This window comes from Amblyomma maculatum, chromosome 6, assembly GCF_055883805.1.
Source record: "Amblyomma maculatum isolate TAMU_Amacu chromosome 6, ASM5588380v1, whole genome shotgun sequence".
Classification (NCBI taxonomy): Eukaryota; Metazoa; Arthropoda; class Arachnida; order Ixodida; family Ixodidae; genus Amblyomma; species Amblyomma maculatum.
The window spans coordinates 10,234,230-10,250,735 of record NC_139349.1 but is presented as its reverse complement, the minus strand read 5'-3'; the positions used below and the strand labels follow the sequence as shown (position 1 = coordinate 10,250,735).

At 45.9% G+C, this 16,506-nt stretch overlaps 1 protein-coding gene across 2 annotated transcripts in view; it reads right to left on the bottom strand.

Annotated features, from left to right (window-relative positions):
- Nucleotides 1-284: 284 nt before the first annotated feature.
- Nucleotides 285-16,506, bottom strand: part of LOC146185044 (cytochrome P450 3A24-like) — a 46,382-nt gene continuing 30,160 nt past the window's right edge. For both annotated transcript variants that reach the window (XM_084606033.1, XM_084606034.1), the window contains 7 exons: nt 16,010-16,125; nt 15,793-15,937; nt 10,681-10,841; nt 9,664-9,755; nt 9,152-9,295; nt 8,860-9,022; nt 285-557 (listed from right to left, as the gene is read on the bottom strand). In XM_084606033.1, coding sequence (XP_084462159.1) covers nt 480-557; nt 8,860-9,022; nt 9,152-9,295; nt 9,664-9,755; nt 10,681-10,841; nt 15,793-15,937; nt 16,010-16,125 — 899 coding nt within the window. In that variant the 3' untranslated portion in view covers nt 285-479. The remainder of the gene's footprint in view (nt 558-8,859; nt 9,023-9,151; nt 9,296-9,663; nt 9,756-10,680; nt 10,842-15,792; nt 15,938-16,009; nt 16,126-16,506) is intronic.

Sequence of the window (16,506 nt, the reverse complement as noted above, 5' to 3'; positions counted from 1 at the left end):
GCTTTTTGCGCACTTTGCCTGCTGAATTTTCCTCTCCGCCACCTTGTTTGCTCAGATTTCGCTGCTTGCTGAATAGTTGTTTAGGTCTAATTCAGCGCTTTAAAATGCCGCCTTTTCCGCCTCCTGCCTCTATGCACTGTTTTGCTTATTGTTTAAGAGTCAAGGAAACCAAAAAGCTAACCTCGGCACATGTGCCATCAAAAATATAAATTCTTAAATATAACCCCGAGCAAAATATTATTGACAACGTGCATGTTTAGGAAACTTTATATGCAAATGGGATATTTATTATGTGATGCAAACACTGCACAAAATTTCGTAATCTCAATACATTTCTCGCACATTAGGAACCACTGCTTGAAATAAACTCTCCTGAGACAACGTGCCATAAGTTCTTCAATGAACAGCTTGAACTGTTCGTTTTGCTGGCGCTTGAAACACCCGTAAAGAGACGTTTAAAAATTAGGAAGCCGATATGGTTAATCTCGCTTCCTAATCCCCAGTATGACGTCTTTGGCAATGAGTATGGTGAAATCATTCCGGACATCTAGCGGTACCTGCATGAAAAAAAAAAAAAAAGAAACGAAGAAAATTATTACCCTGATGATATATTGAATAGTAATGCATCAGTATCAGGTAGCTGCTAAAAATAAGATTCATTTCATGAATGTTTTTCAGTATATTGAAAGTTCAACAAAAGCTCAGCCGAAATGCGAAGATAACGATGTAGTCCGCGTATCTCTCGCGCTACATGAAACATTGAAACAAAGGGGAATCATTTTCAGCGCGAACACTAGTACAAACACTAGTGACTACTGTTCCGAAGGGTGCGGGATCGAATCCCGGCCTCGGCGGCCGCTTTTCGGTAGAGGCGAAAAGCAAGACGTCCGTGTCGCTTTGCCTGGGTCGCATTGGGAATTTCAACCCTACAAACCAAACCAAACCGTCTGAAGGTGCTGCTGGTGGGGGAATCAGTTAAACATCTGCAATTTTGGAGCTTGTAGCCCCGGCCATTGCGCAGTGTAACGGAAGCAAGCAAGCAGCTTTTAAATGTGTTTCTGTATTGAGCTGTGACCAGCGATAAATACGATTGCGGTGATGCACTCTGCACTGCTGCAGTCACAATATAGAACTATAACGCCGCGTTTGTGCATGGGCATATGGAAGTTGGTGTCATCTATACTCCCTTTCACAACCAGCCTTGCAGCGCTACGGAAGGCAAGCGCAACGTGGGCGATTCAGGATGGCGATTGTGTACTTAAGTACTTGTCGAGCGCAGTGTAACAATGTTAGGAAAACAACATTTTGTGCGCGTAATTCTGATAGACCAAGCTCGCCATTTTATTTCGTAATGCTGAAACATATTGAATCACTGTAGAGCACTGAAGTTTATTTTGCCTTTCTTATAAAGGAGATCAGACTAAAAGCTGTGGCAACAACTTGGCAAAGGGTATCAGCACCTATAGATAATTTACAACTCGGGAAAAAGACGGCAGTTGCGCAGCAAATATCCAACACTTTGTGAAAGCGGGGTCATGCATCCGCCCTTCCAGCTATAGCGGCTCCTGAAGAAAAACTCCATGCATCTTCCTCTCGTTGGAACAGCAGCCGGTAGCGAAAGCATTAAAACTTCTTGAGGCACCAAAGAACCCCGCGATAACACAGTGGTTCTTCCGCACTGGATTCGAAGTGAGCAGCTCTACTCGGCGGCAATGCCGCGCGCTCGTTGCGACGCATGGAGACCAGGCTGAAAGCCTCGTTGTTGTGCCCCTACATTGTCATGCGGACGGCACGAGCGCTTGACAAGGAAAACTAAGATATGTTTCTCGTGTGGCCATGAACCCTTGGACATAATTTTCCCCCTTGGACACCACAGCCTGTGGAAAGCGCGCATGTTGTACCGGAATACTGAGCCTCTCATCTCCCCCAGTACTCATTTCGGCCAGGTGGTGCACCAGCTGAGAGGCGTTTGCGAAGACAGTAACTATCAATCGTACCGGCTTCCATAATTGATGTGTTGTCTTTGGCACCGTTTTAGCGAAGTTGTGTTGTGTTTTAGTTATGTGGTGTTGAATACTTCTGTTGAACTTGTTCGGCTACAGTTTGAATAATTTGTAAATAATTTATATAGCTCTTTTCTGCACTTCAAACGCGCGTAGTATATATCATGCTTAAAAAGAAAGCACGGCGTGGCTTGGTCAGTTAACTCGCTTGGCTGGTTATGGAGGGGCAGATGTTCGATTCCCGGTGAAGGATGATTTTTTTTCTTAACGGCTAAACAGAGCCCCATCATTATTTGACTGACAGGTTGAGTGTGACACTTTCTGCGGATGGGCGGACGCACGCACGGACGCACACTCATGAGTGCGCATTTTGCCTTAATAGATTAACCAGCAGCAGAAGCACCAAGAGGCATCAGAACATCAGCGGGCTCTTCGTCACTAGCCTGACACTGCACACACCAGGCGGCTACGAAAGTTCTGACCCCACTGAATTTAAGTGAGACGTTCCAATAGACAGCTTTAGCAGACCATGTTGCGTGTTGCCTTCTTAGTTAATGGAGTTGCGGAAACAACAGGCTTTGAGGGCGCCAGATGGCGCTAGTTGCCGTTCAGCTTAAAACTCTAGCTTTCTTAAGGGGTCCGCGAGGACTCCGTGCACAGAGGTAGTTCGAAGTGAAGCAGAATAAAGTGTAATAACGGAGGCTGAGCCCAAAAAAATGGCAAGGAGGAGGTCGAGAAAGAAAAGTACAAAAAAGAAATTTAACACTAGGATCAGCTACATAAACATGCAAGGAAGTAGAAAAAGAGCAAAATGGATAGAGATAGAACAGCAGTTGAAGGATGACAAAATAGGTGTGTACGCTCTTTGCGAGACTCATCTCAGGGATCTAGAAGATCCGCCGTTTATAGAAGGCTACGTCTGGGAAGGGTGCAACAGAACGAGAACGTAAAAAAAGGGTGGAGGGGTAGGTATGTTGATACATCGGGGAACAAATTGGTAAAGAATTCAGTCCTCTTGTAAAGATCATATCTGGGTATCAGGAACATATGCCGGCATAAGGACATGGCGAGGGGTAGTTTATTTAGGACAGGACACCAATGCAGGCAAGAAAACAAGGATCTTGTTGAATGTCTCAGGGCCGATATAAGCCAGTTTGGAGACGGGGCCAATATTATTCTGCAGGGGGACATGAACGGCCACATCGACGATTTGGATGGATACACGGATTGTAACGGGAAGCTAATCGTAGATTTCTGTGAGTGACACGATCTAGTTATACTAAATAGAGAAACAAAATTCGAAGGCCAAATCACGTCGGAATTCCGCAACAGGCAGACGACCATTGACTACTGTCTAATGTCGCAGGAAATTTATAGCAAGGTCACAAAAATGGAAATAGACGGGAGTAAAGAAGGGGAGTGTAGTCTGGGAAGTGATCATAAACGTATTAGTCTGCAGATGAGGCCCTTGATAAAAAAAGAGAAATGGAACTTAGACAAAAAGTAAACTCAAATTTAAAAGACGATTAAATAGCGCAGATAGTAGCACACATAGAGGAAGCAATGAGAAAAGCCCCATGGAAGACTGGGATTATGAACAGGTAGAACTACTAATAAGGAGGAAAATTAAGGAGATTAAAGTAGCAAACCGCTGGAATGGAAAGAGGAAGCCACGGAGCTGGTGGAATAAGGAAATCGGGGAAGCTATTGAACAACGACGGGCTACTTCAAGGGAACACCGAGTGGCAAAGAAAGCACAGGTATCTCAGGAGGAAATCGACTAAAAATGGGAATCATATCGACAAAAGAAACATGAGGTACAGGCCCTCGTCCAAAGTAAAATAAGGCAGTCCACCGATCGCTGCATTGCTGACATACACGATGCCTCTAGAGGCGGAGCAAGCAAATTCTGGAACCATATTAGCTGGCTAGGGAAGACGAATCAAAGAAAGCAGGATCGGATTCAAGATAACGAAGGAAATTGTTTAAAGGGAGACGACGCAGTGAACTACATTACATCAGTTATAGCCGAGTCATTTAAGAGCGACGATAGGGTAATCTCCGCAAATCAGGAAGCAACACAAGGTATCAGAATACAAAGCAGCTTGGAAGTGACCAATATAATCTGGAAAAAAGCAGAAAAAAATATTCCTAAAAACACACCTACAAGAATAGATGGAATTCCGATCAAGCTCATTAATGAACTTGGTCCAAAAAGTAAGGAAACGTTGTTAAAAGCTCTGGAAACAGTCATAAAGAAGAAGCAAATTACGAACAGCTGGCGGCAGAGTAAAATGAATTTCATTTATAAAGAGAAAGGAGAAAGGATGCACATAAAATCCTACAGGCCGATTACCATAGCATCTGTTATGTACAGGTTGGCCATGCAGGCGGTGAAATTAAAGCTGCAAGCATGGGTATAAAGTAACAAGATACTCGGAGAACTTCAGAACGGCTTTAGAAATGGTAGGCGCTTACATGATAGCCTGTTCGTGCTTACCCAATGCATCGAAATATATAGAATGGAAAATAGACCTTTGTATTTGGTCTTCCTGGACAGAAACGGGGCGTACGACAACGTAAACAGGGAACTCCTCTGGAACATATTAAAGAAGAAGGTATCCGTTATGAGATAATAGAGTTCCTACAGGAAATATACCGAGATAACAAAGTAGAAATTACATGGGAAGGGTTACGAAGTACGGAAGATGTCAAAGTATGCAGAGGATTAAGACAAGGCTGTCATATATCACCGCTACTGTTCATGCTTTATATGATAAACCTGGAACGGAGGATACAAGACACTAACCTAGGTTTTAACCTGTCGTATAGATTAGGTGGAAAGGCGGTAGAGCAGCGCCTCCCCGGTTTGATGTATGCAGACGATATTGTGCTGCTAGCTGAGAGTCTGGAAGAATTGCAAACTCTAGTTCAGTATTGCGGAGACGAAGGGGACGCTCTAGGCTTCAGTTTCAGCGCAGTTAAGTCGGGTCTGATGATTTTCAACGGCTCAACTGATCATGGTCTTAAAATAAAAGGCCATGAAATACCCAAAGTAGCACAATATAAATACCTGGGGGTATGGGTAAACGAATTATTGGCATACACTAGAAAGCATGAGCAATCACTTAAGGCCAAAGGGCGAAGGAATGCCGGGATAATGAAGCATGGGGCATTGTGGGGATACAGCAGGTACGAGGTTTTGAGGGGTATTTGGAAAGGAATTATGGTGCCCGGACTTATTTTTTGGAAAGAACCCGCAGTTACAAAAAGAAATTTAACAGTGAAGATGACGCATGTGCTGTATGTGGTAACTCCAGTGAAACAATTCACCGTATTATACTCGAATGTAATGGTATCCATCCGGACGTTGATGCAGGCGCAGTCACTGTCCCTGAAGCTCTGGGGTTTAGAGATACCAGTGGCCGGGTGAATAAACCGGTGGTGGAAACTAGCAAAAAACGACTGGAAGATTAGTGGCTTAAAAGCAGAGAAGTGACATAATGCTAGTAATGTAGAAACAAAAATTTAATAAATAGAGTGGTGGTTTAGTTAACCAATCTGAATCAATAATTAAGATATATGGAGAAAAATGAGCATGATAGCTACTGCTACCACCCCGTTTCAAAGGGGACGCTCCTATATTCCATCCATCCATCCTTAGCGCATCCCCACCGTGTCGGTATTAATCAGTGCGGCCAGTGGGAGGGACCCCGCAACTCCGGTATAACATAGAAGGAAACAAGTACCACGGTCTGCTAAAGGTGTCTCATGGGGCGTCACCAGAGCTGTTAGCGCTGTCGTTAAATAGACTGCAAATTGATGATGGCCGACTTCGTGTCATGCGATGTAGTGTAAGCGCCTCACTTGTAAGAGACTTCCTGAAAATTATCATCACCACCACCGCCGCCAGCCTTACTGCACGGCAAACACCTCTGCCATAACCTTTCAATTCATGCGGTACTGTGCCAGCTGCATCCGTTTGACCACGCAATTTTTTTAATCTCTTCCATTCATCTAACATTCTGCCATTCCCTGCTAGACTTGCCCTCCTTTTTATCACGTCTGTAAGCTTTAGAGGCCGCCGGTTATCTTTACTTCGCATTAAAAAGAAAGACGACAATTGGAGCTGCTGTGTTGATTACCGTCAAGTAAATGCGATCAGCCAAACGTTTACCCTCTTTCCTGAATAGAAGACGCGCTGGAGTGCCTCCATGAAGCTATTTTCCTCAAATTATTTAGTTTCAGAATACTGCAAATAGCTCTAGACGAACGAAATCGCGAGAAAACCGCCTTTGTTACCACTGACAGCCTATACCAATTCAAAGTTATGTCTTTTGGTCTCTGCAATGTTCCCGTGATATTCTATCGTATGATGGACTTTCTCTTGTTGGAGTTCAAATGGATTCCATGCTTATGTTACCTACATGACGTTGTAGTAGTCTCTCCAAGAATCCAAACCCACCTCGCCCGTCTTTCTGCGACCCTTTCCGTTTTCTGAAATGTTGGCCTCCTATTGAATTAAAAGACATGCAGCTTCGGCCAGCGCCAGGGTAAAGGTCCTTGGATACTTAACTGACGCCACACGAGTCAAGCCTAACCCGGTTAAAGTTCGTGCCGTCCGTGATTTCCCGACTCCGCATCCCACAACTGATGTGCGGGGTTTCCTCGGCTGATGCTCTTATTTCCGGCGTTTCATCCAGAACTTCGCCGACGTTGCCAGTCTGCTCACCGCTCTGCTCATAGAGAACGCGCCTTTATCTCGGGGCCCCGATGAAGCTCGCGCTTTTCAATGTCTGATTTCGGTCCTCATCACTCCACCTGTCCTAGCATATTTAGCCCTTCGGCACCAACGGAACTTCGAATCGGCGTCAGCGGCCAAGGCATTGGCACTATTCTTTCCTAGTATCAGCATGGCCTCTCCCGTGTAATCGCCTAAGCCAGCCGCTTTCTATCTCCGTCGAGCGCAACTATTCAATCACCGAACGCGAATGCCTCGCACTTGTTTGGGCGTTGACTAAATGCCGCCCATATTTTTTTGGCAGGCCCATGCCTTGTGTTGGTCGTCGTTACTTAAGGACCCTGCCGGGGACTTAGGTCGCTGGGCCTTGCGCTTACAGGAGTTCATATCGAATAGTGTCTACAAGTAAGGCCGAATGCATAAACGCGCTGACTGTTTATCCCGCCATCCCATCAGTCCTCCGTAATTACAATTACTAGACCGTACTGGTGACGACTACGTGTTGTCCATGACGAGCTTTCTGTACATCGGCGTCGAACAGAGTCTTGACCCTTTCCTATCACACATTATCGACCAGCTGCGCAGAAACGACTCCGATCTTTCCGTTAGCATGTTCATGCTGCGTGACAATATATTGTTCCGACGCAACATGCGCCCAGATTGTGCGGACCTTTTGCTCGTCGTCCCAACTCATCCCCGCTCAATTGTTTTGGCCCAACGTCATGACACCCCTACAGCAAGGCACCTGGGAGCGTCATGCGCGTATGACAGCATGCGCCAGCGGCTTTTATGGCCAGGCCTTTATCGCTCCGTTCGCTGCTACGGTGCAGCTTCTGACCCGTTACAGCATCGGAAGAAGCCGTAGCTTCAGCCCAGTGCCGTCTTTAACCAATAGAAGTTCCTCCTGATCCGTTTTCCTGCGTTGGTCTTCATTTTCTGGGCTCTTTTCCGACATCAACTTCCATGAACAGATGGACTGAGGACACCACTGATTACTCCACCCGCTACGCTATTATGCGAGCCATCCTGACTAGCTGTGCCTCCGACCAGTCTGTTTTTCTTCTTCACGACGTCATCCTGCTTCATGGCGCTCCCCGTCAACTGCTTACGAATCCAGGACTCTGCTTTATTTATAAAGTTGTTAACGACTTGCTCCGGTCATGATCTACCCGCCATAATTTCACGACGGCATACCATCCCCAGGAGAATGTCCTTACTGAGGTCCTTAACGAGACGTTTACGTACATGCTGGTTGAGTACGTTTCTGACCCCCATCGTGACGAAGCATAGTGACTTAGACGTCGATTTGAGTTTTGTCGCATTTGCGTACAATTCGGTCAGTCAAGATACAACTGGTACTCACCGTTTTATCTCCTCTCTGGCAGCGACTTTCTGTTGCCTTTCGACAGTTTGCTGCCTGCTGAAGACCGTGCCAGCAGTTATGCTTCCGATGCCATAGAACGCGCCGACTGCGCCCAGAACATTTCTCGGGATCGCCCACCCAGATGGCCCACAAAAGCCGTTTCAGCAATCACCATCGAGACGTTCACTACCTGCCTGGCTCCCTCGTCCTCCTCTGGCTCCCGGCCCGTCGTGTGGGCCTGTGCGAGCAACTCATGCCTCGTTACGTGAATCCATATCGCGTCTTGCAACAACTGAGTGACATGACGTATAAGATCACGGCTCTGTCTCTCAATGCTCGACACCCCTGCCCCACCCACACAAATTGTTCACGTCGCACGTCTTAAGCCCTACCCTTCTCGCTCCGTGGTTTAGCAAGCACCGGGACCGCGCTTGCCCCGCGGGGGAGGGGGGGGGGGGGGGGAGAGAGTATGTGCTACGGGTGCAGCCATTGTCAGACAAGTATGTTTGAACGCTGTGTGGAATAATGATGACGCTGATTCTGAAACTGTTGTGCTGGTGTCGACTAGTGCCTCGAATGCAATCCTGATTTGAGACTCTTGTCGCTCGGGAACGCCCCTAACAATATGTATCACGCACTAGCAATGAGAAAACGGCTTCGTGATTCGTGTCTCTTTTTTTAATGTACAGTCTTTTCGCAGCCGGCATTTCCTGTTTTACATTAACCGAGTATTACTGGTTATGTGCACTTACTTTCGTGTTCTTGGTTCTAACCAGCTTGACGTGACGTAACGTATAGAGGACGGCGAGCTTCAAGGTTTGCAAAGCGAAGCGCATGCCAATGCAGTTGCGCGGTCCGGCGCCGAACGGCAGGTACGTGTACGGCTCAATGGACGACAAGTTCTCGTCACTGAACCTGCGAAAAATTTAAGAAGTTATTTACTTTTTATCTCCTTTGGAATGACCACTGAGAACTTAGTGGGCAATGTCTGTCGAAACACTCAGCTCCAATTATAGTTACATTGGACAAACGGTGATGGTTTACCTTTCAGGGTCGAAAATATATGGATTCGGGAAGTATTCCGGGTCATAGTGCATGGCGTAAACTGGAATGATAATCAATTCTCCTTTCTTCACAGTCACCCCCTTTCCCGCCAGAACATAGTCATCAATCGGCGATCGATCAACCCTGCGAAAGAAATTGCACATAGCGGCGCTTGTAGGCACTTTCGCAGCAATTAAAGATAACGTCCTCTGAATCGTTCCTTTGTGATCAGGCGTTACAAATAAAAATGTTCTTTTATCTCACTCTTCCCAGTTCTGCATGTAGGTGTTTTCATTGCCCAATCTTCGCGCATTAGCGAATTCAAAGAAACAAAGCATGAAGTAAGACACAGTAAGCAAGTGGCATATACTTTTTGTACTGAATATAAAAAGGCTGTGTTAATTAAAGGTTGCTTCTCCTTGGGTAACAAGTTATCAAAGTATCATACGGGCTTATGGTGTTCCATGATGAACATTTTCTGCCGCTAGGCGTAGATTTCAGACAAACATTACCGCGTAGCCGGGGGATACATGCGCAGAGATTCCGAGACAACGCAGTGCAGATACTTGAGCTTCGTTACCACGTCCAGGCTGGGATGATCTCCCTGTACGGAAAAGAAGGACAAAGTTAAAATTGTTTTCGTATGCAATAAAGATGATTGACCTATAGCGCTTTAGTGTAAACCCTTTACAGTGAACATAAAAAAACCTAACATCTGCCTTGTGTACACTTATTGCTCAATTTTGGTCCTAGACATCTGGCCTAGGGTTTACCATCGCAAACAACAACGTAACATTACCTCCACTCCAAGAACCTTTAACACATACGCACCACACTCTCTCCTTGAACAATACAAGCTCCAGAGAAATACACTTCCCTACCCACGCAACTCTTTCAGTAGAGCTGACGTCATAGCCATATTTTAGCTTCAGATTGGACCTTTCCTAAATTTTTACCGCAAACAACTATTCTTCCTCACATGACATCTTAGATGCTGCCTAGCATTCAGCAGCCACATTACTAACTTTGTGTTCTCTGCGGGGAAAGTCCATCAATGCACCAATAACCCAGATTTCACATCATTTTCTCCTCTTTGGAGGATGCTCTATCCGCTATAGACACACAAGATTATCAATGCGTGATAGAACAGGCGAGCAGGATAGCGAGAGTCAAAGGAGTGGTTGACTAAGCCCAAGGCGGATGGTGACCTAATACCAACTTTCCATTTGTTTATAAAGAATTTCCTTTTCCTCCACCCCCTGTTAATAGTAGTTTGGGTTCAGTATACTCTACTCCATATAAATTCTCGCAGGATACTGCTGAAAATATCGTAGGTTAAAATGTAGCCAAGTTGAAATCAATACCGTCTGCCTTCGTAACACCTACGTTTGAACATGTAACTTTGTCGCTTGCACGTTATTTAGCAGAGCGGTAAGACTGGCAGTCTAACACCTGCCTTCATTGATACATATGCTACGAAAACCCGAAATTTTAGACTCAAAAACGAGATGGGAGCTTCAATGACATACGTGAATCCTGAAGCACTCGTCCACTTCTTCTCTGAGCTTCTCCTGTACTTCGGGGTTAATTGCGAGAAGGTAGAGGGTGAACGTAATTGCAGTCGAGGTCGTCTCCTGACCAGCCAGAAGGAAGAGCAAGCACTGCGACATGGCTTCGTCCTCAGTCAACGCTGCAGAACGTATACCCCAGCAACATTAGAGACACCTAACTGGCTACGTCTTCGCGCATTAATCCTCGCAATAATTTGCGAGCACTGGACGGGCCATTTTCGTAAAAATTGAGCATAATTGCCCTTTTTATAAAAGTAATATTACGAAGTGGAGCGTGAATAGTGGAGAAAGGACGGTGCAGGGAGAATGCCGGTTATGGTTGGGAGTGGTTTCACCCTCCTTCTATCCCGTTGATGTACGTTGTATAGTTAATTTTTATAGATGACATCTTCCTTGAATGCATGCATACTTATATCGCATTCTCCTTTTTTCATGTTACCATAATTCTTTTCCTGTGGCCTGTATACTATTTTCGTGCATTTCAGGCGTTCCTTTTTCGGTATATTTTATGCACCTTTTCTAAATATTTCGCCACCATCTCGGACGTGCGTTTCTATTCTCTAAATTCACAGCAATCTTACCCTTCCCAAATCATCAAGGCTGCCATGTTTGTAGGTTTGTGTGTCTTTGTACCTCCATTTGTTTAGTATACACGGCACCCTTCTTACCTTATTTGTTTCGCAGATCATTTCAGCCTAGCGGTAATGGTTTTTATTCATTTTTCTCTGCCGTAGTGTCCTTAGCATGCTCGCTTTTAGTCGCCTTTCTCTTTGGTTTCGTCCATTCATAATGATTGTAAACATTTTCCCGTTTAGTCTAAATAGACTGCTAATTGTTTTGTTTATTCCAGTGCTCTCAATGGTAGTCTACGTAAGTTATTTTCAATTTTTCGCCTCAGCTCATTTTGATTTAGTGCATTTATATATTTGTTCTTATTTTTCCTTCCACTCTCACATCACTGGTACTCGCTGTATCTTCCCTTGTTTGTGCGGCCAGTAAATGCATCTGTTATTGAAGTTTCGCTGTTATTATCAATGTAATTATGTTACAGGTCGTATTCCTTAGAAAATCCTGCGTCAGCGACAGCGTCGTTGTCGGCGTCGGCGTTGTGAGTGGAAAACCAAGAGCATGGCGCTGCCAGGTGGAAGTTGGCAAACCATACAGCCGCGCAATGACTCTATGTCGGGTTGCCTGATGCTACGTTTGACAAGAGCGCTGCAAACTCGGGGAACTCCTTTCATATGGGAGGGTGATAGCAGAATCAACCTGCCAGGTACATGCATACGGCTTCGTTGTAGCGCGACATTATATGTGGGGTGTTAGGCAACGCTACTACGCCATGGCCTCAAAGTGTAACACATAAGTTTTTTCTTATTTCTTTCTTCCACTTCTGTATCGCTTTCTCACTTTCCTTCTTTTTCAGGTTCTTTTGAACTGCATTTCGGTTGGAGGTTTTGCTTCGGGCGATCTTGTTTTAGTTTTCTTTTACAGTTTCTGCTCATTACGCAAACGTCTCCTTCGGTGTCACGTCTTTACTGAAGTTCGCATTTTTTGCTTTTCTTCGCTTTTTTTTTCTCGTTTTTGTGCCTCGCAGAGCATTATGCCTCCAGTATATTTTCATGTTATTTACCTCGTATTGCTTTTTTTTACATCCTTCGTCTTGAATCTGATTGCCAGTGTGAACATGATTTTATTTTATTTTATATTATTGTCCCAATTTTATTAGTGACCCTCAAACAAGTACTATCTTGACCAAAAGTAGCCTCGCATTATGTGCCGAACCATGTAAAACCAAGCTTTTTAGAGCGCAGCTCTTTGGCGTCCGTTCCTGGGTTTCGCGTCGGCGTCGGCGTCGTCGTCGGCCTCGTAACCAGCTCCGCCCCCCTTTCATCCCCCCAGCGCTAGCAGCGACCGACTGATACCGCTGGATGCCGCTGACGCTGCTAGAGAGTCAAGATAACGTGACTGCATAGAACACCGTCGCCGCCATGCAGAAAGAGGAGGGGAGGGTCCCCCCCCCCCCCCCCCCACCTTATTCCTGTGTGGCGGATAGGGTGCTCTTCAGTTGCCGACGCGCCGGTTATTTCATGTAGGCCCCGGCACCTCGATGAATACGTGACCACCTTCCCACGGCTAGACCTGGTTCTTGGCGCTGCGGAAGCGAGGGTATCATATTGTTTGCGTCGGCATCGGCGGCGTTGTCCCTGAAACCAACTCCGCAGCTGGGGTTGACTCACTATCGGCGTCAGCAGCATCAGTCAGTCGCTGCTATCTTTTCCCTCCTCCCTTTATCGCGTTGTCCGCTTGCTGCGCGCGCTTCTGCCCCTATCGTTTGTCGCTGGGTGTACACGCCGCCCCCCTCCCCCCTCTTCCTGCGAGTCTTCGGTTGTCAAAGCGCCGGCTCGAACTTAATTCCTTTCTTCGCTCCTCCTCCAATGCAACCCCTGTTGCGGTGGCAATCAGAGAGCCAGATCGGTGGCGGCGGATCTGTATATGTGCACCGCCCGAGCCGAAATTGCCGCTGCCGTTCGCCACTGCGAAATTATCTGCCAGCTCTTTCTGAGCCATGAGCGAGACGACCGGTGGAAGTCCTCCGTCTGCTGCTGCTGCTGCTGCTGCTGCTGCTGCTGCTGCTGCCGCTGCCGCCGCCGCCGCCGCCGCCGCCGCTGCTGCTGCTGCTGCTGCTGCTGCTGCTGCTGCTGCTGCTGCTGCTGCTGCTGCTGCTGCTGCTGCTGCTGCTGCTGCTGCTGCTGCCGCTGCCGCTGCCGCTGCCGCTGCCGCTGCCGCTGCCGCTGCCGCTGCCGCTGGCCGCTGCCGCTGGCCGCTGCCGCTGGCCGCTGCCGCTGGCCGCTGCCGCTGGCCGCTGCCGCTGGCCGCTGCCGCTGCCGCTGCCACCGCCGCAGCCGCCGCCGCAGCCGCCGCCGCCGCCGCCGCCAGAGCAGAGGCCCAGCGCCGTCGCCGCCAGAATCCAAAGCAGTAAGCGAGGCTGAAGCAGAGCTCATCGCCGCCGTCGAGAAGACCCTGCCGTTCGCACCGCCGAAGCGGAGGCTCATCGCCACCGTCGAGAGCAACCAGGTGTAAGCGAGGCTGAAGCAGAAGCTCATCGCCGCCGCCGAGAAGGGAGTCTTTGTTAAAGGAATACGTGTGAAAAATAAAAAAAAAATCTGTGATAGCGCATACATGTGTTGCTCGATTTCTTTGCCTCAATCTATCGAAAAGGTGAAACAGCTTATTTGCTGCGCTCAAATTTCGCATTAGGAAGTAACGTAATCGTCGGTAATTTTTTCTTATACTGGTGGGGAAACACCGCTTCAAATATTGACTTGTTTTAATTTGCACATTTGCGTGCTTACCGAATGTGGCGCCGTTTGAAGAAGGCCACTAAAATATGTCTACCGTTGACGTCGCTGTCTTCTGTAAAGCTCTTTTCTTTCTTCATCTCACTTTTAATTACCTTTAAGGTAGTTACGTATAAAAATGCTTGTTACTGTATCTTTTCAACTGATTATGAAACTAAGTTTGGTTTTGATTATCAACAATATCAATGTTTGCAACTTGGGCCCCCTTTGCTCTTTTTACCACGGACGCCGCCGGTATCTGTAACCACCCAAACTTTGAATAACTCTGATAACCTTTTTTGTTTTTATATACGTGAGCCCAATGGGAAGTTTTGCATCTGGTAATAATCAAAAGATCTGTGACAAACTGCATGCTGGCGAGACATGACGAAGCGCTCCCAGTCTCGAGACTGGCATAGCGGCCACGTGACGGAGCACTCGGCCAGCGACTGTTCCAGCCTAAAAGTCGAGATTGCTCACTCAGTGAGTACAGTTCGGCATAGCTCGGTACACGATGGCAGGGCCCACGATAGTAACCTGGGGACAAACTAATAGTAGGCTGATCGGTCTGCAATTCTTTATCCCTTACGCCCACTTTCATATAGCTTAAGATAATATTAGCGTTTTTGAAAGATCCCGTAACTATCGACGTCATGGGGTATTACGTATAAAATATGGCCACGTTTTCGAGCACTTTCTCCATATTACCTTTCAACAGAGCCGCAGTTACAAGATTCTCATCAGCGGCCTGATCGCGGTTTGCATTGCTTCTAAAGCTTCACTTCATTCTTCGTTATGTGCGGAATTGCAATTGTTCTTCTGTTCTGTCTTTCTTGTTGTCGTCCTGACTATTCAAACTTCAGTATATATCTTCAGAACTCTGCTACATTAGCTATTGTATGCATATTGACATAGATATTATTATATTTTTCTCTTAGCCCATACATCTCGTTTCTGCTTATACCTATAATTATTTCAGCACCTTTGAGGCTAGCTCTCTTAACTTATTCGATTCTTTCTGTATTATAACTCTTTGATTAGCTCGCCTTTCGCTCATTAAATTTGATTACCGAGTCAGTTCTGTTATGTTCATTGCGTTACAGGATTTCATGGTTCGGTATTTTCGACCAGATATTTCGTCTACTGAGAACGCTTGTTGGTATTTTATCTCGCCGATTGGACCTATTTTGCACTGCAAATGTTATCACAGGTTATCGTTCATTGCTTAAACACTGAAGTTGTCGCCTCCATCGAAGCCAAATATCCGTTCTGCAATGGCATCCAGCATTCCTTTACTCGCCCTCTTTAAGCTAAACCTTAGATTGACTTCTTTCTTACTAGTTTCTTAGTACTTTATTAAGCATCAGTTGATGTTTGTAATTCATACCATTTTACCCTTTATGATTGCACTGAGGAATTAGAAGCAATTTTTTACACCCGTATATTCAAAGTTACACTCAAGATTTCACTTTTATTGGTATCTCCACAACAGTAATTATCGCCACTGTGACGGCGGTACGGAGAGAATAATTACATATATTTTTAGTTTCTTATCGTGACAATATTTTTGCCATAGCACGATACAGCTGTCATGAGAACTATGTTATTTGCATCATATTGAACTGCATTTTATTCCATGCATTGCACATGCGTGTGGTGATAGTCCGCATAGGGGAGGTCAGCTGGTATGAACGATTACAGAATTTGACAAACAGAACACGAGAAGCCATACTTTTGTCCGACGAGAAGGTTGTGTCAGTCTTCACTTCTGAACCAAGGTTGAAAAGCTGGTTTTCCCGCTCGGAGATATTTTCATTCACACTCTGAAGCTTTCCCTCCTTTGCATCCGTCATCAGCTGGAGAAAGTCTTCGTTGCGCTAACAAAGAGAAACCGTCACCAGTTCTCAAGTAATAGTAACGTGTCTCATATCTATTTTGTTTTTACTTACAGTCTGTTGATCATGCCGGCTTTGGATGATGTTCTGGCATATTTGCTTGAAGTACTGAAATGGTTCACTGTTGACCGGCTTCAGCTTAATTATTTTCGCGATGGTTGGGAACAGCGCTGTGAGAAAAAAAGATACTTTGAACCATAGAATCATGAAAGCTTTAGAAATGTACTGAAGTCACAAAGCGCTCGCACACTCATGTACATACATGCCAGAGGTAGATACGTCAAGCTTCAAGCTAGCCTAATGCAGTGGCCGTGACCTCCAGTACAAAAAACAATGTATAACTTCAAGCCGTGTGTATGCGTTTATATGTCCTATCATAATGATTTTAAAGGACTGTAGACGCCAAATTTTGGTAGCATTTTTCTTCTTGTTAATGATGCGTAAGTCATTACTGCATATCAATCCGCACGCAGGTTTCGTTTACGACCGCTAACTAATTTATAACTGAATTTTCTTTTCTCTCCAATATCGGTTTCGTTGTTTGAGAGATG